Source organism: Thamnophis sirtalis, unplaced genomic scaffold, assembly GCF_051295495.1.
Source record: "Thamnophis sirtalis isolate CommonGarterSnake01/CBP01778 unplaced genomic scaffold, rThaSir2_p1.2 scaffold_9, whole genome shotgun sequence".
NCBI lineage: Eukaryota > Metazoa > Chordata > Lepidosauria > Squamata > Natricidae > Thamnophis > Thamnophis sirtalis.
The window spans coordinates 20791730-20817046 of NW_028261389.1; the positions used below are offsets into that span (position 1 = coordinate 20791730).

Below are 25317 nucleotides of genomic sequence, written 5' to 3' on the forward strand. Positions count from 1 at the left end.
TTTGGTCTAGTGGGTAAGCAGCAAGTTAGAAAATGGGAGACCATGAGTTCTACTTCTGCTTTAACCATGAAAGCTGACTGGTTGACCCTTGGACCAGTCACTCACTCTCAGCCCAACTCACCTCGCAGGGTTGCAGGGGAAATAGGAGAAGGAAGGTGTGTTGGATACGTTCACTGCCTTAAATTATTTGTAAAAAATAACGAAGATGGGATAGAAATAATAATCAAATATATATGCCTTATTGCTTCAGTTTGGAAACTGATAGCCCAGTGATGAAAAGATTAATATTGTATCAACATGTATTGGAAGAAACGTCCTTCTGGGTTCAGTTTCAAGTGGGGAAAAAGACACTGGATTCATGGAAGTTGCTTGGAAAGAAAGTTTATTGACGGTGGACAGGACCACATGGTTTGAGGTCCTGGGCAGAGGTGGGTTCCTACCAGTTTGCACCTATTCGGTAGAATCGGTTCGTCAAATCTACCGAACTGGTTAGAAGAGGTTCCACCAGTGGACCCAGAAAGCAGGCTACACCTACAGAAGATTTTCCAAAAAAAATTGAAACACACCACTGCCGCGCGCGCACACACACACACACACAGACAGGCTGACACACACAGAGAGAGAGAGAGAGAGAGAGAGAGAGAGAGAGAGAGAGAGAGAGAGAGAGAGAGAGAGAAAGAGAAAGAAAGGAAGAAATAAATAAATAAAAAAAGAAAAAAGAAAGAAAAAAGTGAGAGATGAAAGAAAAAAAGAAAAAAGGGACAGAGACAAAAGGAAGAGAGAGAGAGAGAAAAAGAAAGAAAACACATGGCCGGCAAGCCACTCCAACCAGGTCACATGGCCAGCAAGCCATTCCCACAAAGGAGGCCACACCCACAGAGTAGGTTCCAAACAGTTTTGAAACCCACCACTGGTCCTGGGGAAAAAGAGGGGGTCTGAGAGCCTGAGTTTTATACCCTCTCTTGGGCCCCACCTTAGGGTTTCCTGTTCCTGTCCAAAAAAATGTATCCCATTGGCTGTCAGACTCCCAGGGGTGGGGTCTTAGCTAATTATGTAGGTTGTTTGTGTCCCAGGCTTGAGTGATGCAATCTCCCCAGGTGCCATGTGGTGAGATCTATTGCTAGATGGGTAGACTGCTCATCCTATCATGTCCTGAGGGCCATGCCTTAATCCCATCACCATGGAGCTGAAGGCAGGGAGCTGTAGGAAGCTGCTTTGTCTTTAATACATGTTTCTCCATTTCTCATCCAGGGAAATATAATATACTGCCTTTTTAATATTTCCTAGGACAGTGATGGCTAACCTTTTTCCCATTGGGTGCTAAAAGCGAGCGGAGCGCAGGGGGGCAGGGTTCGTGTGCGGGCATGCCCACACCCATGCAATACGCGTGACCCTCCGCACGCATGCATGCACGCCCCACGTGCATGACCACATGACTCCAGAGGGCGAAAAATGGCCCTATGGGCAAACCGGAAATCTGTTCCAAAATATGATGGAAAAAGAAGGCCGAAGTCCGCTGGCCAGCGCATGCATGCGCGCTGGAGCTGACAGGGCAATTCCTCGTGTGCCCTAACAAGTGGCTCCTGGTGCCACCTGTGACACACGTGCCATAGGTTTTCCATCACGGTCTTAGGATATTTCATTTTTGTAGTATAGAGGTGGGTGCTAACTTCTTTCACATGCAAAAAAAAAAAAAGGGACTTAGTTAATACTCCAACTGAACTGGTATTTTTACTCCAGTATTGCAAACCATTTTTCTCTAATTTCATATCACCAGCCAAACAAAAAAAAAGTTTCATTTTGTGTTTAACAAAAAGCTCCATACGAAGTGTAGTTTCTCACTTGTCTGAGCCAAATCTTGTACATTTCCCCCCCCCCCCAAAAAATTGGATAATAGTCAAACAGAGCTTGTGGCTGACAAGATTGCTGCTTTGCTTAATATGGCTTGTTTTCAGACACACAGGCTTATAATTCTAAATATGAGAGGCAAAATAGGAGACAAATGTGTGTTGGTTATGTTCCTTAGTATGTTATTGACATGCAATTATTTTTCTTATTTGTCGTTTTCCCATCTTACAAGAATACTGTGTGTGAGTTGTTTTAATGTACAGGGATATTCAAGGTTGGTATTATTCATATCCAACACCAGAATCATTTTGAAGGAGGTGGTATATGACACAGAACTGTCAAACATATTACATAATAAGTCGGTCAGTGTTTCTCAACCTTGGCAACTTTAAGTCCTGTGGACTTCAACTTCTAGAATTCTAGATTCTGGGAGTTGAAGTTCACAGGACTTAAAGTCGCCAAGGTTGAGAAACACTGAAGTAGGTACATGATAAAGAGGCCTCTAATCCTTAAAGCCCCTGCTTACTATGTTACAATCATAATGTGGTTTTAGTGTATTATGTGGAACTTGGCCATAATGGCTTGTAAATGATTTATAATTTAAAATTCTATGTGAACCCAAGCCTGGTGAAAAGATTATTCAATAAACCAAGTTAGCTAACCTAATTTAGGATAGGTGTGAATCAGTCAGCTGATGGCATTTTGGTTCTTTTAGTACAATTTAGACTCCTTTTTCACTATGCAATTTGGCAGTTCGAATCTCACCAGGCTCAAGGTTGACTCAGCCTTCCATCTTTCTGAGGTCAGTAAAATGAGGATATGCTCACTCTGTAAATTGCTTAGAGAGGGCTTGAAAGCAGTGAAGTGGTGTAAGTGCTTTTGCTACCTATTTTCTTCAGGTGACTTGTCAAGCTGGCTTAATTTTAATTTGGCAAATACTTTTGGTGGCTGATGTTAGAAAACCGAGGCTGTGTGGTTAGTTTGAAGTTATTATGCAAACCCTATGATTTAATCACATTTAAAGACGCTGAACCAAAGTGCCCAGCAAATCGCCCTCTGGCCCATGTCAGAGATGGATTTTGATTAAAAAAATAAAATAAATCTCCTTGGTGTACGTTGCAAAACTCTGCATGCAGATCCCATAGGCCCCATCTACTGGTCGTCGGAAGCGTTGCAATCCAGATCTGGGTCTCCAAGTCCGAGGAAATGCACCGACAAAACTATAAACGCCATAATACTCAGAAATAACATTCCCCTGCTTTCATGAATATGCACCCCTGCACGTTTTTTTTTTAAACGGTGGCCTTAAGGGATAAGGGGACTCTTGTGAAATTCAATGCTACTGAGCGGACTGCCGTTCAATGCGCGTAAAGCTTTAAATTCTGTGGTTGTTTTTAGCCGAAGTGAGATTGACTTCTAGCCGAAGCTTGAGTAGGATCCGGCTTTCCATCCAGCTGCAATTCTTTATGCGCTTCTATTCGACAGCCGGATCCAGTCCAGTTCCCATTAAAGCCATGCAAAGCCTCGGGCTCCACCTTCCAGGTTCGCTCCGGCCTTGCGCCCGCCAGCACAAAGGATCGGGGCGCCGGGGATCCTTCTCCAAGCCAGGCCTGTCGGTTTCTCCTTGGCGGCTCTGCCGGGGGAACCCAGCCAGGCAGCCGGTGACGGGGGGAAGGCGGAGATCGAGCGATCGCGGAGGCTCGCTCAAGCGCCGCCCTTCACCTCCGCGCGCCGCAGCTGGCCGGCCATGGTGGAGCAAGCCGACGACGCGCCGCTCCTCTTCTGGGCCGAGGGCCCGGCCGTTACGTTACCGGAGCCCGGGGAACCCGGCACCTGGGGGGGCTGCCGCTCCTCCACCATCTCCTCCTCGGCTTGGAGGAGCCGAAGCGGCAAGGGGGAGCCGTTGGGAGCCAGTCCCGGGAGGCGACTCCAGGAGCAGGAACCGGCGCAGGTAGAGGAAGACCAGATCTTGGCAGTCTTCGTGGTCACTTTTGACCCCCGCACGGGTAAGCTGGGCAGCTGGCAGTCAAGCTGAGGATGGGAAGCTGGGTCTCCCTTCGCGGGGAGGGGGGGTGGGGGGAGGATGAAGGATCCCTTCACCCCCTGGGCGACCTAGAATTGCAGCTAAAGGATGGCTTACTCTCTCTGGCAGCATTCGGGGATTTGCACCAGAGTCCTTTCTTCTCGGGAGTTCAGATGTCCAGGTCACCAAAACCAAGTCTTTCTGACCATGTCCAGAGTGCGGCTCTATCTTCCCTCCCCATCAATTTCTTTCTGTTTGAGCCTTTTTGGGGGGGGATTAATGTGCGATAAGCTATCTTTGACTCTCCCCCCCCCCCCAAGAGACACCATGGGTGTCTCCAGCAGCTTCTGCCTGGGGTACCTAGGATTGAAAATACGTTTTGGTGCATATACGTTTCCAGCTTCTATGCCTGGAGGGAAATGTTCGGGGTAGTAGATGGCTTCATTGCTGAATGGTTTTAGAACTGCTTGCAACAAAGAGATCATTTCTTCCTTATTTTGGATGCATTCGCTATTGAAACTCAGGACTTTCCCACAACTTATTTAGCCCACCAGAAGACGGGAGCTTAGCAGTTGCTTTTGAACCAAAATTGCAGGTTTGTTCCCTATACATGGCCTGCACATGGGTGAGATTAAGTGTCTTGGAAGAGAGCATTTTTGGACATGATGTAAACACACACACACAATTTTAGGCCTCGTGTTGTTCCATCCTCCTTATTTTCCTTCTTTTTTCCTCCTCTTACACTTGACTGTTTTTAATGGGGAAGGGGGAGGGGGAGAGGTTATTCAGGAATGAGTAGATGCCGGGATCTGCCCAGCCTGTTTTGTTTTTAATCTTGAGATCCATCAGCAGACTCAGACCAATGGATATGAACATACATATTGGACACAGAGTTAAAGAATAGGGCATTTGTGTTCAGTTGCTAGTTGCCTCAGAGAATGGTGGGAAGCTTGACTTTATCCATATTCTATCACCTTCAAATGAAGAGGGCAATGCTTCTTGAGAGTCTTTGAAGGTTTTCCACACAATGCAGAACCTAGAAAAATCATATATATGTATTTCAAGCCTAGGAATTTGGTTTCCTGAACTGCTGTGGACTTTGGTGGTTTGCTTGTGGTTCCATCCATACCCTTTTTTATTTTCTTATGCAGCTTCATGGGGTGGATGGGAACCTTACGTTGCAGCCAGTGATAAAATATTGGGAATCAGTCTTCTGGAAAATCACTAACATCTCATCATAATTCCTTAATCGCTTTCTATCCTTGCAGTAGAATAAATCTTGTACAATAACATGTGTACAAATTGCAGCACATCTGTTGTTCTTGTTCCTTTCCAACCTCCCAGTTTTAGGAACTCTGTTCATATATAGAAAATACTTTATTCACAGAAAGAAAGGAAAAGACACGACCCCCCCCCCCTTTCCAATATTTTCCCCTTCAGCTGCTGTGATAGTCAGGCAGTGACTTCTGCCCTATTTTTGCTGAACAAGTCAAGAACTATATAGCAAGAACAATCCCCTGGTTTGTGGTCTCGACTTGAATAGGAACAAGCCAGGAACCTTGGCTTGGGTGACAAATTCATCTTTTGATTCCTAGTTGGTTTAAGTGTTCCAATAGGCTACATGAAGGATAAATCATGATCCTTTTGGAATCTGTGTTACCTTTGCAGCCATTCTATGGACTTTACCGTCCTATGGAAATAGGGACCCTTGTGTAATGTGTACACAAGTGAGGGCTTGGTGTGATGTTCACAGATCACAGAAAGCAGCTGATTGGGATGTTTTGCTCCTTATCCTCTAGCAGTCTAAAGATCAGTCAGGAAGATTCCTCACTGAAGAAAAAAAATATCCTGTGTATCCAGAAACTTTTATTTCAGGACTGCCTCAGTCATAATGATGCTATTGGCAATATACCATGCCCTCAGATGCCAACCGTAGATATCACATTACACTGAATCATTCAGTGACAATTATACAGGCATCCAGAAGCAAGAGTATCTGCAGGTGTGTGTGTGTGTGAATGAATGACTCACACGATCAAAGTCTTGCCCTGTGTTACATGCATATGAACATTGCACCATGTAGAAAGTATTGTGGAACAGTCAAGATGTGTATGTGTACACACACACACACACACACACACACACACACACACACACACAATCTGCTTCCTATGTTCCTGAAATGAGCTTTCAGTTCTAAAACAGGTTCTGGGTAAAGTTACCTGTGGTTTCCTTGTAAGAATTAAGTCATCATTATTGCAATATTTGAGTGATGTAACCCTTTTTTTTTTGTATTTGCTGTTCTTTGGAACATCTAAATATACTTCCTTTTCTTGTGTGAGCAGGACTATAGATTCCCAGTTGCAATTAACGCTCTTTGCTAACATATATGGCCAATGGTGAATGACACCATCATTTTAAAAAGCCCTTCATACAGGTAGTCCTTGACTTACAACAGTTCATTTAGTGACCAAAGTTACAACAGCACTGAAAAAAGTGACATGACCATTTTTCACCATAGGAGCATAACTCCCTCATCATGTGATTTATATTCAAATACTTGGCAGCTGGTTCATATTTATAATGGTTGCAGTATCCTGGGGTCATGTGCTTATCTTTTGTGGCCTAGAAAGAGTGAAGAGAAGAGCAACAAAGATGATTAGGGGATTGGACATATGAGGAACAGTTGTAGGAACTGGGTATGTCTAGATGAATGAAAAGAAGGACTAGGGGAGACATGATAGCAGTGTTCCAATATCTCAGGGGCTGCCACAAAGAAGAGGGAGTCAAACTATTCTCCAAAGCACCTGAGGGTAGAACAAGAAGCAATGGGTGGAAACTAATGAAGGAGAGAAGCAACTTAGAACTGAGGAGAAATTTCCTGACAGTTAGAACAATTAATCAGTGGAACAACTTGCCTCTAGAAGTTGTGAATGCTCCAACATTGGAAGTTTTTAAGATGTTGGATAACCATTTGTCTGAAGTGGTGTAGGGTTTCCTGCCTAGGCAGGGGGTTGGACTAGAAGACCTCCAAGGTCCCTTCCAACTCTGTTATTCTATTCTATTCTAAAGTCAATGGGAAAGTCAGATTCACTTAACAACTGTGTTAGTAATTTAACAACTGCAGCGACTCACTTAATAATAGGAAGCAAGGAAAGTTGTAAAATGAGGCAAAACTCACTTAACAAATTTCTCACTTAGCAACATACATCTTTGGCTCAATTGTGGTTGTAAGTTGAGGACTACCTGTATAGGCTAAAGTTAGATAAACTTTTTCCAGACCTCTTTGACCACAGCTCCAAAAAATGCTGGCACACCTTTTCTGCTATTTCAAGACAGGATATTGGCCAAAAGTAGTTCCAAGCTTAAATATTACATTAAAAAATTAAAAAGAATTTTTCAGTGGAAAAATTCCCCTCCCCCCTCCCTCCCAAAAATCATGGTCCTGCCCACATGTTGGTTTGAATGGTCATCAGAACCATTATCACTTTTCGCCCTCCCCTAAATGTAAAGCATTCCTAACCACTAGAGTAGCAGTATCTTCCCATTGCTGAATTAGATGGTTATTAAAATGAATGGATTTGCATAATAGCCTTACAGGAGATACTTACCACTAAGTAGATCATCTTAGGCTTTTGAATGTTCTTTCATTTATTTATGAAGTCATTCAAGGAAATCGCCATATATCAAACGTGTTGTCTTCCACTCACCTCATTTGGAAAGTAGTTGAATGGATTTTCTTGGTGATCAGAAGATTAGTAATAAACACTTCACTTTAAGACAGTGTTTCTCAACCTTGGCCTACCAACCTGCTGGGGAATTCTGGGAGTTGAAGTCCATGCATCTTCAGATAGGCCAAGGTTGAGAAACGTTGCTTTAAGAGCACTCGGCTTTGCAATTTCTCAAATGGCATGTCTGTTCCAGAAATATGATAATAGCAATAGCAATAGCAATAGCAGTTAGACTTATATACCGCTTCATAGGGCTTTCAGCCCTCTCTAAGCGGTTTACAAAGTCAGCATATCGCCCCCACAGTCTGGGTCCTCATTTCACCCACCTTGGAAGGATGGAAGGCTGAGTCAACCTTGAGCCGGTGAGATTAGAACCGCCGAATTGCAGTTAGCAGTCAGCTGAAGTGGCCTGCAGTACTGCACCCTAACCACTGCGCCACCTCGGCTCTGATGATGAAACCTGTAGTAAATGAGTTTGTGATTTCTATATTTTGCCGTGGAAATGTTGGTTCCCATGCTTCTGTAGTTGCGGTTTGACAATGTCTGAGTGATTGCTGTATGGTGGTAATAAAAGTTATTTTCAGAATGCTCCAAACCCCCTCCAATTTGGAAGGAGCTGATAGGGGTCATTGTCTCAGGTGATATTTGCATTTCAAGCATCTTTTAAAATAAGTTGCAACCAAAGTTGCAACCTGGACAATAAATATATATTGCTATGAGGCTAGTGATAAGCATTCTTTCCATTCCCTCCACATGAGAATTTAAGCCATGGACTGTGTGGAAATTTAGCTACTTAACTTCTGGAGGATTATTTCTATCAAAGGGGACAGGCCACTTTGTCCTTTCATGAGCAGTGCTATTGTTTGGTAGTAAGTCAAGATTTTTTCCTTCTTTCATGACAAAAAAAGTCAAGTGCATGCCAGAAAAACGGGAGTCCATTCGAAAAGAAAAGGGACAAACTTGGATGAAGTTAGAGGAAGGTTATCGGGAGGCTACAGAATCTAGAGGCATTCCAGTATCTGAGGGGCTGCCACAAAGAGGAGGGAGTCAGCCTATTCTTCCAAAGCACCAGAGGGAAAAGGATGACAACTAATCAAGGAGAGAGAGGCAACCTGGAATTAAGGAGAAATTTCCTGACAGTGAGGACAATTAACCAGTGGAACAGCTTGCCTTCAGATGTTGTAGGTGCTTTATCCCTGGAGGTTTTTAAGCAAGGATTGAACAGCCACCTGTCTGAAATCGTATAGGCCAGTGGTCTCCAACCTTGGCAACTTTAAGACCTGTGGACTTCAACTCCCAGAGTTCCTCAGCCAGCAAAGTTGAAGTCCACAGGTCTTAAAGTTGCCAAGGTTGGAGACCACTGGTATAGGATCTCCTGCTTGAACAGGAGGCTGGAGTTGAAGACATCCAAGATCCCTTCCAGTACTATTCTGATTGATTGAAATTCCTGCCCACCTATGGTGACCAAGGCCGCTGTTAAGACACAAAGGCCATTAAAAAGAATGCAGATACTAGCGAAGTCTACAGATGTAGGTTTGGGTAACTAACCAACATAGTTTTTGATTTTTGATGCTTTCTCCTGTCCATGCCAGGAAGCTTAAGTTGTGTTGACCTTTATGAGTGAAAGTTGCTTGGGGAACCAAGCCTAAGCATACTTTTGGACTCAGTTCTCTGGGACAAACTTGAATGGCATGGCTTCACTGCTCTTCCCATTGGCTACAAAACCCTTGAATGAGCTTTAGATACTGTTCATTCTGGGAAATCAAGGCTTGTTTCAGAACACCTTGCCCTCTGAGAAGTTTTCAAGCACTCCTCTGTGGCTACAGCAGAGATTGATGAGGGAATGAAGCATCACTTCTGAGGCTGTGATGGCTTGATTCCAGTTTACCCACATAGTTTGAAAGATGGAAGGAAAGTGAAAGAAAATATATATCCAGATAAGCACAAATAGGCTCAGGTTTTAGCAAAAGAAGAGGAGAAAGAGTTGGTAACACAGGTATGATCAAAAAGGGGAGATCTGAGGAAAAAGATAAGAAAAAAGATGAAGGAGATATAGTACCAAATATTAAGGACAGGAAAAGACTTTGAAGTGTGTTGCCTACAATTGTAATTTTTGGCAGCTCCACAAAGCAGTAGAATAAATGAATGCTTAAAAGAACTAACACTTGAGAGATTTTCCTGATTAATAATAAATGTAGATAGATTTGCTAAGTGTGCCTATTTGAGTGCCTATCACATGACTGATACAACCTACAGGAAAATGTGTATTTTATACTAGATCTCTCCTCCCTATTGTATGAATAGCCAAGGGTTAGAGCCACCCAGATACAAAAATAAGAATGTATTGTAAAAACACAAGGACGTAATTAAAAAATGTTCAAGATTTAAACTTAACAACAAAAGGACAATTTAAAATAGAGGTAGTCCTCAACTTACAGCCATAATTGAACCCAAAATGTATGTTGCAAAGTGAGAAATTTTTAAAGTGAGTTCTCCCCCATTTTACAACTTTTCTTGCCATCTTTGTTAAAGGAATCACAACAGTTGTTATATTACTAACACAGTTGCTAAGTGAATCTTAACCTGCTTGTCAGAAGGTTGCAAAAGGTGATCACATGACCCCAGGACACTGCAACCGTCATAAATATGAGTCAGCTGTCAAACATCGCAATGTAAATCACATGACCATGGGGATGCAACAATGGTCGTAAGTGTGATAAATGGTCATAAGTCACTTTTTTCCAGTGCCATTGTAACTTTGAACAGTCACTAAGTGAACTGAACTACCTGTACTTTACATCCAATAAAATAAAAGATACTGAATTTCATTATTACTTTTTATTATTTACCAGGGGCATCATTCTTCCCTATTGCTTGTGCTTTTTGCTGATTCTTGGATAAGAGACGGCCCAGGGCAATTTCAGACTTCCTTCCCATGAAAGTTGTTTTGCTAATTCTCCCTGACGGCAAATTTGTAGTTTAAGTTCTCCTATTTCATTTCATTGAAAGTCATGCGGAAACCACACATTAGTCACTTTCTGTTTTACAAACATATGCCGTACGAATCACCAATATCTTTTTTGTGAAAATGCACTTCGCTGGACCCCACTGAAAAAAATGGATTCCAGCACCATTTTATTTGGAGGATATGCAAAGCAAAGATACTTCAGAATCTTTCTTGTGCAATAAAACTACAAATGTTCCACAATGTGGATCTAGATCGGGGGTGTCAAACTCAAGGCCTGCGGGCCGGATCTGGACATGGAACTACTGATTGGTTCAAAATTGGGAAAGGAGTCCGGCAAGGCTGTATACTGTCACCCTGCCTATTTAACTTATATGCAGAGCACATCATGAGAAAGGTGGGGCTAGATGAATCAAAAGTTGGAATTAAGATTGGTGGGAGAAATATCAACAACCTTAGATATGCAGATGATACCACTCTAATGGCAGAAAGTGAAGAGGAACTAAAGAGCCTGTTGATGTGGGTGAAGGAGAAGAGTGCAAAAGTTGACTTGAAAGTCAACATTAAGAAAACTATGATCATGGCATCTGGCCCTCTCAATTCCTGGCAAATCGATGGGGAAGAAATGCATGTAGTGACAGATTTTATTTTCCCGGGCTCCAAGATCACAGCAGATGGAAACTGCAGCCAAGAAATCAAAAGACGCTTGCTCCTGGGAAGGAAAGCTATGACAAATCTTGACAGCATACTAAAAAGCAGAGATATCACCCTGCCATAGTGTGTATAGTGTGTATAGTCAAGGCTATGGTTTTCCCAGTTGCAATGTATGACTGTCAAAGTTGGACCATAAGAAAGGCTGAGTGCCAAAAAATTGAGGCCTTTGAACTATGGTGCTGGAGAAGACTCCTGCAAGTCCCTTGGACTGCAAGATGATCAAACTGGTCAGCCCTAGAGGAGATCAATCCTGATTGCTGTTTAGAAGGCCAGATCCTGAAGATAAAACTCAAATATTTTGGCCATCTAATGAGGAGGAAGGACTCACTGGAGAAGAGCCTAATGCTGGGAACGATTGAGGGCAAAAGAAGAAGGGGATGACAGAGAATGAGGTGGCTGGATGGAATCACTGAAGCAGTAGGCGTGAGTTTAAATGGACTCCAGAGGATGGTAGAGAACAATAAGGCCTGGAGGAATGTTGTCCATGAGGTTGCAATGGGTCGGACACGTACACAACTAACAACAAGAACAAACCCCATAGAAAGGGTTTGGCTAGGTAGGGACATAGTACTGTCCCCACAGCCTTTAAAAACAAACAAACCAGCCCCTGTCCACAAAACATTGCTTGCTCTTTTTCTCTGTCAACATGCAAGCAAAGTTATAAGGTCTTTGCAATTCGTTAAAACGAGAAGTGACTTAACCTTCTTTTTTTGTACTGTATGATTTGGCAAAGCTGCCTCTTTTCCCAAGAAGGCCAGCCATCTGTTTAAGGTCTTTGGCCAAAAAAATATCTTTATTTGCATGGCAATCAACCTTTCCCTGCTTTGCCCAGAAGTATAAGAGAGATGACGTGGCTAGAAAGGTGAGCACAGAGGGAAGAAGAGATACTGATCAGACCAGCCAAATACTAGAGCAAACAAAGGAGTGACTTTGAGGGCAGGGAAGGGATGAAGTAGAAGGAGGGAGGGAGGGAGAGGAAAGAAAAAGTGATGAAAAGAAATTGCAACCTGGCCCTCACTTAATAAATTGTATAGCTCTTATTTGGGGAAACAGGAAGCATCTGTAGCACTTAGCAGAATAACACAGTTGAAAGGGACCTCATGGATCATCTAATCCAACCCCTGCTCAAGCAGGAGACCCTACACCATTTCTGATAGATGGCAGTCCAGTCTCTTCTTGAAAGCCTCCAGTGATGAAGCACCCACAACTTCTGAAGGCAACTTCTCTTTCATTGGTTAATTGCTCTCACTGTCAGGAAATTCCTTCTCCTTTCTAGGTTGAATCTCTTCTTGACCATTGTTCCTTCTCTGGCCTTTGGGTGCATTGTAAAATAGGTTGTCCCTCTCTTCTCTGTGGCAGCCCCCCAAATATCCGAATATTACGTTCTTGTCACCCCTGGTCCTTCTCTTCACTAGACTAGCCATGGTAGGATTTAAAACTAGAGATAGTTAATTTCATTCACTTTAGCTGCCCAGTGAGGTCGAGTAGCCCAAAGCGATTCAGATAATTGAATAACCCAAATGGGAGAAAAATCACACAAGACATACATATCAATCTCCTGATATACATAATCAAGAGCAACTGATTTAAGGCGGGGTGGTGGTGGTCACAATTTGCTCACAGTTTAAAGAAATAAAACCTGGATAGGGTTGTCTAGGAAGGCAATCTGGTTCCACCACTGCCAGTTGCATTCCAACATTAATGGAGGAGCAGAAGGAAAGGAACAGAATCTGTGAATCAGTAATTTATTATCACCACCATGCAGTTTTTTTTAAAAAAATTCTCTACAGCAACCGAGCAAGTGCCTAAATTGGCCTTCCCCAACTTGGCAGAGTCTAAAAGTGTTAACTCCAACTCACATAATCCCCAGCCAACTGGGTGTGAGTGTGTAGAATCCAAGGCATTTACAGGTGCCATTAGGGAGGAAGGCTTGCTTAAAGATTGAATTCAAAACAAGGTTGCTAGCAGTTGGGAAAACCTGTAATATGAACGAATGAGGCTTAAAGAGGTTTTCCAGCCAGCTTAACTGGTCTACATATCCTAGCTGACTCAGGGATTTGCAGAATAATATGTTCCCCAACACCAAACTGCCTTTTAAAAATATTGTTTTATCTGTTGCAATCTTCATATTTTTTTATTGTCTTGTTTTATGATGGATGGTTTTATATTTGATTATTTAACTTAGATATTTATATTTTATGTACAGTATCTATTGTTGCACCTTTTGGGACTCCTGGATATCTAAAACACATCTAATACAGTCATCATAATTCCAGACAAATAAAGCAATGATTCCAGTTGAGCTGGTTGGCTTAATGCCTCCCAGTCAGAGTCCAATTTTCTATGGAGGAGCAGCAAAATCCCAGAGCAAGTGTTACCACACCCAGGAATAAAAAAACCCCATCATTGTTCTATTTATTTTTCCTGTTCTATTCTTTTATATTTGTTTTTCTTCATACAAACAAAAACTTCCTTCTCTCCAATCAGATAAATATACAGTATTATCAAGCTGGTATTTCTTCCTCAACTTTGTTCATATCTACAGCTACATAACTATGTCTGTCTGTCTGTCTGTCTGTCTGTCTGTCTGACTGACTGTCTGACTGTCTGACTGTCTAGATAGATAGATAGATAGATAGATAGATAGATAGATAGATAGATAGATAGATAGATAGATAGATAGATAGATAGATATCTGAGATTCCATGTTTGAGAGACCAATTGAATTGGGTAGCAGAACCTGTCTTCAACACTATTGCTTTCTGTCCCTCTTCCTTTTTTTGAGTTCATCATATCTTAAGGCAGGGCAGCTCTGGCCTCATCCAGATGTATTTAAAGCCAATGTAGTTTTTCTTTTCTTCCAATATTTTTTCCCTCTAGATGTAGAGTCCATTTTTCAGATCTACCAGAAGTTGGTCCATTGGTTGTGGCAGGAATTGACTTATTGGCTTATTGCTCAAGGCTGATGTTATGGGCTGAGAGAAAGCAACCAGCTCAAAATCACCCAGCCAGACATTTGAGAATTATTCAGGAAGAGTAAACTAAAGTTGAATGAAAGTATATAAAAATAGGGATCCACCTTACAAGAGAGAAATAGGTTAATTGGTCTACTCAACAAGCAGAAGCTTACTGGCAGGGCACAAGTCTTTTCATGCAGAAAATGCAGGGCTAGTCTGAGGAGGGGGCACTGGGCAGATTGTCTTGTAGTTCAGTAGTTCTCAGCCAGAGACCGTATTAGGATATTTGAAGAGGGCTATAGTTGAAAAATATGGACTGGGAAGCCATAGTACAGGGGTGTCAAACTCAAAAATAAAATCAACATTCAAAGCCCAGGGCCGTGGGGTACTTAGATCTGGCCTGCGAGGCCACCCTGGAAACAGCGAAGACCGACCTGTGGAGTTTCTGCCAGTGAAAAATGGAGCTCATGAGGGCCGTGTGTGGCCCTCCCAAGCTCCATTTTCGCTGACAGATGGTTGCAGGGGGCCTTGGCAGCCCAAAACGGAACTCGGGAACCCATTTTGGCTAGCAGAGTGCTCTGGCCACCACAGACCCCCCCCCCAACACGAGTGATATCGAGCTGGCCATGACGCCACGGCCACCGGAGATCAAACACAACCCTGATGCGGCCCTCAATGAAATTGAGTTTGACACCTCTGCCATAGTACAAGCCGTGGGGATGGAGAAAAGCAAAGTACTGTATATGACATTGCAGATACTGCTGTTGATGTCAGAAAATGCACCAAATGTTATGTCTGTATTGTTAATCGGACTTGGACAGGTGGCCCCAGGAGAAAAGGTTGGAATGCAGCCATGGGAGGAAAAAACATTGGGAAACACTGCTCTAGTTGACCTCTTGAATATTAACTGGCCCCAGTGAATTGTTCTCAGATCCTGCCAATCAATGCAGATTATGAACTCTCAAACAGGCCAATTATCTGATTCTGCACTAGCTAGCCTCCTAGGTCCTTCCTCTTTAAACTGTCTCCTAAGGCCTGTCATGCTGAAACATCCGGCCCTTAGAACACTATTCCTCAAACAAGTATCCCTTTGGCATATGGGATTACAATTCCATTATCCTGATTTAACAGCTGTTTAGAGTGGCTTCCCAATGCATTTGGGGAACATTTCAAAATATCTTGAAAGGGGGGGGGGGAGAAGTGGCTTGTTTGAGAGATGGGATCGTTCTCTAATATATTCAAGCAGCCTTTAGATATCCCCCCCACACACTAAATCAAAACAGATAAATATTTTCGTACAGATTCTTCTCTCCATAAAGCAGGAACCTTTCTTAACCAGGCATAAGAACTCTCAAGATTTATTTAAAGTGCCTGGAGGGAGATGACAAGACAGTGTTGCATAGGTCCAGAATGCTTCATTTTAAAATCCCAATCACACATCTTATTCCTCCTCCTCCTCCTCCTCCTCCTCCTCCTCCTCCTCCTCCTCCTCCTCCTCCTCCTCCTCCTCCTCCTCCTCCTCCTCCTCCTCCTCCTCTTGCCATGATTGATTTGAATTTAATTTCTTTTGTTTCTCATCTGTGGTTTTAAGTGTGTGGTATAAATGAAGCTCTATAAATCTTGAGCCTCATGATTATTTAGTATTAATTGTAATAAAACATTTATATCCTGACTTTTCTCTGCAAACTCAAGGGAGCAGGGGACTGGAGGCTGAAACGCATGATGAATAGTTGCAGGAATAGAATATATCTAGTCTAATAAAGAGAAGGACTAAAGGATGACTTGATAACAGTCTTCCAATATTTGAGGGACTATCACAACGATGGGGGGTGTCAACCTATTCTCCAATTCATCTGACGGCAAGACAAGAAGTAATGGGTGAAAGATGATTAAAGAGAGACCCAACCTAGAATTAAGAAGAAATTTCCTGACAGTGAGAACAATTAATCAGTGGAATGGCTTGTCTCCAGAAGTTGTAGTGCTCCATCACACGATTTTTTAAAAGAAGAAATTGCACAGCCATTTGTCCAGAATGGTATAAGGTCTCCTGCTTGAGCAGATGGTTGGACTAGAAGACCTCCAAGGTCTCTTCCAACTCTGTTAATCTGTCTGTCTTCCCCCTTTTGGCCTCACTATAAGTTGTTTGGACTGAAAGATATTAGTCCAAAGGAACTTTGCCTCTATTTCAGATATTCAGATGCTGAGCATTATTTTGCTTCTACAATCAAAAGATCCTACTCATTGCAAGAGAAGTTGGTTGGTTGGTATAATGGACTGTTGACCTAGGATCAGGAATTGCAAGTCACTGGATGTCCTTGGAAAAGTCATTGTTGGACAGCCATAATGTGCTTTGTTTGGTTTTGAGTTAGCATGTTTTGTAAGAAACCACCCATCGTGTTGAATAGTACATGGCTTCTGGCTCACCTCAGTAGATGAACCCAGTCTGTGATGGTTAATTCATTGAATTCAGAATATACGATTCAATACTCTGAGAAAAGCAGGTGAGAACACTGGACATTTCTCCAGTTGGATTCTTCCATATCCATCTTCCCCCATCTCCTGGGTCTTCCCACCAATTGGAAGTATTATGAAAGTTGGTTGATTCATGTTAATTTATCTCTGTGGTCACTTGGAGTTGAAAATAAGTTGACAGCACATAAATCAATATTTTTTTGAGTGCTTTGGCAGGAATCTTCTTGAACTATGGGACAGAAATAATGATAATTGTTTTGTTTTTCTGCATTCAAAGGTTTTATTTCTTTTAAAACACAAATATTTAATCATTCGTCAATCATTAAAACATCGAAGTACAATTTTTGTGTGTGTGTGTGCGCCCCTCCCTTCCTCCACCCCCTACCCCCCCTCCTTCCCCCCCCCGACTTCCCAGAACCCGTACACGGTATGGATTTTTAACAAACACAGTCTAAAATCTATTGGGAAAAAAAAGAAATAAAGAAATTAATGACATTCTGCATTGACCTTAGCTTCTTCTTGCTAAACTAACTTTAAACAATTTAAATCATTTCTGATCTTAAGCATAGGCTAACTGGAATTTCTTGGTCCCATATTTATTTTGTATATAGTCAATCCATTTTTTCCAGTCTCGTTTATATCTCTCATTTGAGTGATCTTTAAGATATGCCGATATTTTAGCCATCTCGGCTAAGTTTGTGACTTTCAATGTCCATTCTTGGATTGTAGGCAAGTCTTCCCTCTTCCAGTATTGCGCCACCAACAGTCTTGCTGCCGTTATTAGGTGCAGAATCAAGTTAGTCTCTCTACCACTGTAAAGTCAGTACATATACCTAGTAAAAATAACTGAGGAGTAAACTTTATCCTTCTTTTAAAGATATTGATAATTGTTTTGTTTGAGTAATATTTACTCGTATGTTTTATAGTCATTTAAAGGTATTTCAGGAAGTTTGTCATCTTGAAAGATGGAATAGAACAAATAATAATAAAGAATATACTTGCCTAACCAGAATTGGGATAATATGGGTGGTGGAAGGAAGAAACTTGTACTTGAAATCTTTGGAGGCAGGATAATGTCACAGCATAATCCATAGTGATATCGGAAAGGACAAGCTCAAGAAATAACAATCATGGATCTGGGGAAGGATTATAAACAGTTGGATAATCACCAAAGGGAACAGAATAATGTGCTGCTTTGCTTCCATCAAATAAATGTTCCTTTAGATGTTATCAACTCAGATATGGGATATCTAGGAGGAACCACCGCCTGGAAGGGAGGATATGTAGTTTACATGCAAAAGATTGCAGGCTCAATCCTTAGCATCCTCAATAAAATTGTAAAAAGATACCTTCCCCCCAGAGGCATACATTAATACATTAGGCATACATTAATACATTGTTGTTGTTAGTTGCGAAATCTTGTCTGATCCACCGTGACCCCATGGACAACGTTCTTCCAGGCCTTATTGTCCTCTACCATCCTCTGGAGTCCATTCAAGCTCACACCTACTGCTTCGGTGACTCCATCCAGCCACCTCATTCTCTATTGTCCTCTTCTTCTTTTGCCCTCAATCTTTCCCAGCATTAGACTCTTCTCCAGTGAGTCCTTCCTTCTTATTAAGTGGCCAAAGTATTTGAGTTTCATCTTCAGGATCTGGCCTTCTAAAGAGCAGTCAGGGTTGATCTCCTCTAGGACTGACCGGTTTGATCGCCTTGCAGTCCATGGGACTCGCAGGAGTCTTCTCCAGCACCATAGTTCAAAGGCCTCAAACATTAATACTTAGGTACACATTAATAAACCTAGAAATCCCCACCCCATATATATGGGAACTTAATTTTTCCTTGTAAGTAAACATTCACAGAAGGCTGAATTGAACTTGGTGGCCACAGGGAGAAGAATCATCAGGAACCTGGCCCAATAAACCAAGCTTTGTATTCACTGACCACTGCTTTGGTTCTTGGAGTCCGGCATATACTGTATGTATGCTAATACAATTACATTGCATCTTCAAAGTGATTTTGTTGCTTAGGTGAGTCAGGTTTGGGCCACAGTACCAGTTAACAGATATCAAGTAATACATAAGTGATGGGAAAGACTTCTGCATGAACATCTGGATATCTGTCACCAGCCAAGACAGGCTTCCATGGCCACATTTTGACCTGAAAAAGTGTTTCTTAAGTCTAATGTCTACTGAAATTGGAGATACTTGATTTTATAAGGCTCGCAAGGGGCTGGAATAAATAGAAATATTTCATTTTGCCAGTGTCTGGAGGTAAGGCATAACCTCTTAGTCTTCCCGATACCTAGCAAACTAAGGGAACTGTCAGGCATGCCTCCATCAATAACCAAGAAAGAAAACTCCCAACTCCATTATTTGTGGAATTAAAGATACTTATACTGGTCATGAAAAGATAGCAGTGAAAGAAAAGCAAGATCTAAGCCAAAAAGGCACGAACATGTACATATCAAACTTTTACCCATCGCCCTCCCCCCATTCACCCCAATCCAATGGCCAATCTACAACTCCCAAAGGTGTCATGTGGGGTGCATTCAGATTGTATGTAGAGACGGTTGACCTTGACCAAGTCCAAACACAGGCCATCAGAATGCACAGAAGATGGTGAAAACCAACCTCCCTTCTGATAACTCCTCTAGCACCATAAGTTTCCCATCTCAAATACCTCAAACACCCCCCCCCCCTTTCTATGGCATCCGATAGCAAGCAAGCGAAGTAGAGGCTGACAGGAACACTTGCATGTTTGAGATAGATGGATGGATAAGTATTGACAAACATTAAAATAAAACACTTAGGGAAGACAGCAGAGCAATTATAATGATGTTAGCACTAACATTAGCTCAATAACCCTTGCTGAATTTTTTTTAAAGGTAAAGCACATTTTTCAGAAGGCTTAGAAAAAATTATTTCTTTCCGGGGAAAAAAATTAAACTAGAACTAGAATAGAATAGAATAACAGAGTTGGAAGGTACCTTGGAGGTCTTCTAGTCCAACCCTCTGCCTAGGCAGGAAACCCTACACCACTTCATACAAATGGTTATCCAACATCTTCTTAAAAACTTCCAGTGTTGGAGCATTCACAGCTTCTGCAGACAAGTTGTTCCACTGATCAATTGTTCTAATCTGGATGCCCTGAGGATTTTGATTATGAGGAAGAAGTAGCTATTTCTGTCAAACTTATAATGAGAGACCCTTGATTCTCTTTTGAGTTGGGTTTTTTTTCTTGCAGATGTTTCATTACTAAACTAGGTAACCTCATTAGTACTCTTGATGTTGCCTAGTTTGGGTAATTAAAAGTCTACAAAAAAAAAAAAACAACAACAACCAAGCTCAGAGAGCACCAATGCCCAATTACAAATATTCTCCTTTATCTCCTTTATCCTTCTCCTTTAACTTAGAATGTCAGACAATAGGGGCTCTGCTTTCAGTGGTTTTCAGAAAAATAAAGGCATATCTGATTTTATGGGCTTGGTCTTGTGCTGGATCTGTGTTAATGTTTTGTTTTCCTCCTTTCTGCACAGGTAATATGGTTGAATGGTGTTTGCCACAAGACATTGATCTGGAAGGTGTTGAGTTCAAATCTATGGCCAGTGGATCCCATAAAATCCAGTCTGATTTCATGTGAGTGCATTGCAGACTTTTTGCTCCACTCAGCTATAGAGACGATTTGGTTATATCTGGAAGACCGTATTAGACCGTATTTTTCGGACTATAAGAAGCACTGGGGTATAAGACGCACCAAGATTTTGAAGAGATGAATTTAAAAAAAGTTTTTGTCCTCTTCGGCCCCCAGGAGCACTCTGCAGGCTTCAGCAGGGCTGGGAGAAGGCAAAAATGTCCCCTTTTTTGAGAAAAACGAGCAGAAATCAGGCGGGTTTTTTTGCAAAAATTGAGGTATTTTTGCCTTCCCCCAGCTCTGCTGAAGCCTGCAGAGTGCTTCTGGGGACTGGGGGAAGGCAAAAACGCCTCCATTTTTGTGAAAAACTGCCCGTTTTTTGCAAAAATGGGATGCAGAGGCAGAGCTTCGATATATAAGATGCACCAACATTTCCACGCTCTTTTAGGGGGGCGAAACGGTGCGTCTTATACTTTGAAAAATATGGTATATTCTCCTGATCTACAAAGCTAGTAACTCTAAAGAGCACGTAGACATATATAGTTAGGCATAATTTGTTTGCAATAACCCCATGATGGCTCCTGTTAATAGTGGCACACCTATCCAAGTGCTTACAGACTTTCTGTTGAATGACCTTCCCCAGTACAGATGTCAAGCTGACAGGTCTGTATTTTCCTTTTGAATTGGAAGATGCCATTTGCTCTCTTCTGGGATGTGACCTGACCTCCAGTAGTTCAGCAATAGTCTCTGTGAGTTCCTTTAGTAGCCTAGGAATCCATCCATTTCTGCAGACTTACCATTGTTTAAATTACCCACAATTTCTCTTATCCTTGTTTATCTTTAGTTTCCTTCTTCTCCCAATGACATAATGATAGCCAGCTAGAGCGCCATTTCTTGTCTTAGCAAATTTATTTATTTATTTATTCATCATTAAATTTATATTGCTGCCTATTCACCTATGGTGACTCAAGGCAGCTTACAGAATGTAAAAAACCACATCCAAAAAACAGTAAAACTAATTTTAAAAAAATCAAATAAATTAATGTAATAAAATCACCACCCACCCCAGCGACAGCTGATCACACGAGCCATTTAATGGGCTCCATCCTGCTGTGGGTTCCCCAGGCCCACTGGCAGAACCAGGTCTTTAGTGCCTTCCGGAAGAGTATTAGAGTTGGGGCCATTCTAATCTCTGGGGGAATGATGTTCCAGAGAGAGGGAGCCACCATGGAGAAGGCCCTTCTTCTGGGTCCCACCAGGCGTATCTCCCTTGGGGATGGGACCAACAACATTCCCTGCCTCCCTGCTCTGATGGGTCGGTTAGATGTGACCGGCAAGAGATTATTTAATGATAAATTAAAAAAAACAAAAAACCAGCATCTTGAATTGTATCTGGAATTCCACTGGTAACCAGTGAAGCTCACAAAGTTAGCAGCCTTATATGGATACTTGCACTGCTGCTTTCTGGGCCAGCCATAAATGGTTTTTAAAGACAGCCATTTTTGCAACTGTAAGATAAGGTCAACTCTGTGGTTTAATGGGCGAATTACTTGTAAACACAAAACAAGAGAAAATTTCCACTAGTCATTGCCAGTTCACCACATTCTCGACTTCTATGATGTCTGATTTGAATTTTCTCGATATCTCAGATTCAAAGGTGGCGTAAACACTTTTCCCAAGGTGCCAATTCCTTCAGTTAATTCTTCCCTGTCGAGGAGGATGAAATCCAGGATAGCAGAAGCTATTTCTTCCTTCCACTTTCTGACAGATAAAATGATCAGCAAGAGGGGATATGAATTTGTTGATCCTCTTGGTAGAGTTAGATTCCTGTAAATGTCAGGATAATTTATATTTCTCATTAACATTATTGCATGCTTCTTCGAAACATTGATTGTCTGACGCAGAAGGGCCTCATGCAATATCTTCTGCCCAGGTGGTCTGTAATAAACTTGCACAACAATATCATTTTTTGTTTCTCTCTTCATTTCTTACCCTCCCCCCCCCAAAAAAAGTATTTCTGTACTCTAATCCCTGAATTTCTGTAAAAATATATATCTTTCTTTGGAACAGAATAATAATTCTTTTGCAAAGTTGCCCATAAGTTGTTTAATGATGGTTTTCTCCATGGGCCTCTGCTAAATAAAGATTTAACAAAATAGATTATTTTGGATATTTTGATATCTACCTGTAGGACGTTAGGACCTACCCCTCTCCTAGAAAAATGAAATATTCTAGGAAATATTGAAAAGGCAGAATATTATATTTTTGCTTGGATGAGAAGTGGAGTAACATGTTTTTGGGCAGGAAACAGACTCATTCTTAATAGCCCCCACCATCCTCAATAGCCCACAACCAATGTCTGCACTTAAGAGATAAAGAGATAGCTATGTCTATTCATAGGCAAATCCCTCACCCAAGATCCAACAAAGATAGGATTAGCCCTCTACCCATCTCACCACATGGCACTTGAGAAGATTACATCATCCAGCAAGGCTCAACCAAGCCTGGGATTCACAACAGCCTGCAAAGTTAGCTAAGACCTCCACCCCCTGGGAGTCTGACAGCCAATGGGTTACATTTCTTGGACAGGAACAGGAAACTCTAAGGTGGGGCCCAGAGAAGGTATAAAACTCAGGCACTCTCAGCATCTTTGTCCCCCCCCCCCCTTTTTTTTTTTTTGCTGATTGGAAAGATGGTTTTAATGATGGACAGGATCACATGCCTTGAAGATAGTTGGGTGAAGAAGAAAAAGGGCAGAGATGGGCAGAGATCTGGAGGTAGCTCTTGCCTAACAACCATTTGTTTAGCTATCATCCAAAGCTTATTTAATCCTAGAACTGAAATTCGGATTGAAGGAGTAATATTTTTCCCAAGAGGGGAAAAAGCAGAATAAGGAAATTGTTCCAGTGCAATATTTTCAGGATGAGATTGCAAGTTAGCTCTCAGTCCCATAGTTGAAGAGCAATGGTATAACTGCTATGTGTGCTGTAAATCCTCTGGTCCAGCCATGACCTGTTTTCATAGTCCTTCCTGCCACCCTCGGACTTTGTTAAACGTTTAGTCATTTGTCTGTTGATGCTTTAAAGACGTATCCTTATTCTTTTCTAGTTACTTCCGGAAAGGCATTTGCTTTGGTTTGGCATGTTTTGCCAATATGCCCGTGGACAGTGAATTGGAACGTGGGGCGCGCATGAAATCTGTGGGCATTCTTTCTCCTTCCTACACTCTGTTGTACAGATACATGCACTTCTTGGAGAACCAGGTCAGGTAGGTCTTTAGATAAAGGAAGCGGGTGGGGATGATGTTCCTTCTAACGCCTCCCACAATCAGGAAGCCCTATTAGATTTTCTAGACCTCTGCTATGGTTTTGGCTGTGACACCGATGAACCACTGTGTTGTGGCCGGCCATCAGACGATGAGCAGGTTGGGGAGGAACTTGGGCCAGTGCTAGAGTCTGGGGAAGGCTCTGATGGCCAGGGTCCTCCAACATTTCTCAGCCACCGGAGAGGCAGATGTCTTTGGAGGCTGATATGAGTGAGGAGGAAGAACAGCTGGGACCTGTTCCAGATGCATGTATGCGCAGAGCAGTTAGAAGAGGTGAGCAACGGAGGACAAGGTGTCGACTCTGGAAGCAAAGCACATGTGCACCCTGAATGACCCCTCCCTGGCTGGTGAATAAATAGAAGGAAAGGGGAGTGGTGGTCGTAGGAGACAACAGTTGGTATTTCTGAAGATTTTGCTTATTGTGTTTCATGCCACAATGACTGCTTGCCAGAACTTAATTTGCAGTCTTTTGGCTGGGAACTCATGGCCTTGCAATTATCACAAGGAACTGATAAGGTCTGTACTGCGATTAACTCCTTGAAGGACTATTGCCTGGACTTTTCAGTGGATGAATGCAATTAATACACAAGAGGTAAATAAAGATGGGGGTTTCGTGATAAGGAGTGTTTCTTGATTCTGCTCAGAACACATGCACCATTTATTACCCAAATGAAGTTATTCCCCATAAAGTTGAAATAGGTGAAAACCAAGTGAAAATGGGAGATAGTCAGTCTTACTATAGAAGGCAGTGGTGAAATTCATTTTTTTTTTACTACCGGTTCTGTGGGCATGCCCTGGTGGGCGTGGCAGGGGAAGGATATTGCAAAATCTCCATTCCCACCCCACTCTGGGGGCCAACCAGAGGTGGTATTTGCCGGTTCTACGAACTACTGAAAATTTCCATTACCGGTTCTCCAGAACCTGTCAGAACCTGTTGAATTTCAGCGCTGGAATGGAGTATGCCCCAGCATGAATCTGATTCTGAATCAAGACCTGTCTGTGGAAGAGAAATGCCATGTGTGTGATTCAGTAATCACACAGTGGAATGCAGTATTGCAGGCTAATCCTTCCGACTACCAGCAGTTCGATCCTGACCGGCTCAAGGTTGATCCTTCCAGGGTTGATAAAAGGAAGATGCAGATGGTTGGGGCCAATATGCTGACTCTGTATACCGCTCAGAGAGGGCTATAAACAGAGCTGGGTTCCTACCGGTTCGGGCAAGTAGGTAATAACTTGGACACGCACCCGAACCAGTTCTATCCTTGCGGCCGCCATCTTGATTTTCTGTTCTGCACATGTGCAGAACAATCTTCATTGAAAAAAATGTAATTTTTCCCCTTTTCTAATGTTGTGTGCATGCATAGCCCTTTTTAGATGCAAATGTGCATGCGTAAATTTTTTTGTGCGCTGAACTGGTAATAATGCTAGCAGGAACCCACCCCTGTCTATAAAGCACCACAAAGCAGTATACAAGTATAAGTGCTACTGCTATTGCTATTCCTTCTGAGGATTTGCTGGGAAGCCCAACCTTTTCCCCTTGAATTGGGCATATCTACCAACCAACCCATCCTCCCAACCCATGGGTTTGGTCCAGGCCTCATCTGGACCACTTTGCTGTCAGTCTTGTTATGGAGATAAATAGGAAAATAA

At 42.3% G+C, this 25317-nt stretch overlaps 1 protein-coding gene across 1 annotated transcript in view; it reads left to right on the plus strand.

Annotated features, from left to right (window-relative positions):
* Positions 1-3585: 3585 nt before the first annotated feature.
* DENND11 (DENN domain containing 11) overlaps positions 3586-25317 on the plus strand; it is a 31899-nt gene continuing 10167 nt past the window's right edge. The window contains exons 1-3 of the mRNA XM_014074934.2: positions 3586-3854; positions 20249-20348; positions 23452-23610. Of these exons, the coding sequence (XP_013930409.1) occupies positions 3596-3854; positions 20249-20348; positions 23452-23610 (518 nt within the window). The 5' untranslated portion in view covers positions 3586-3595. The remainder of the gene's footprint in view (positions 3855-20248; positions 20349-23451; positions 23611-25317) is intronic.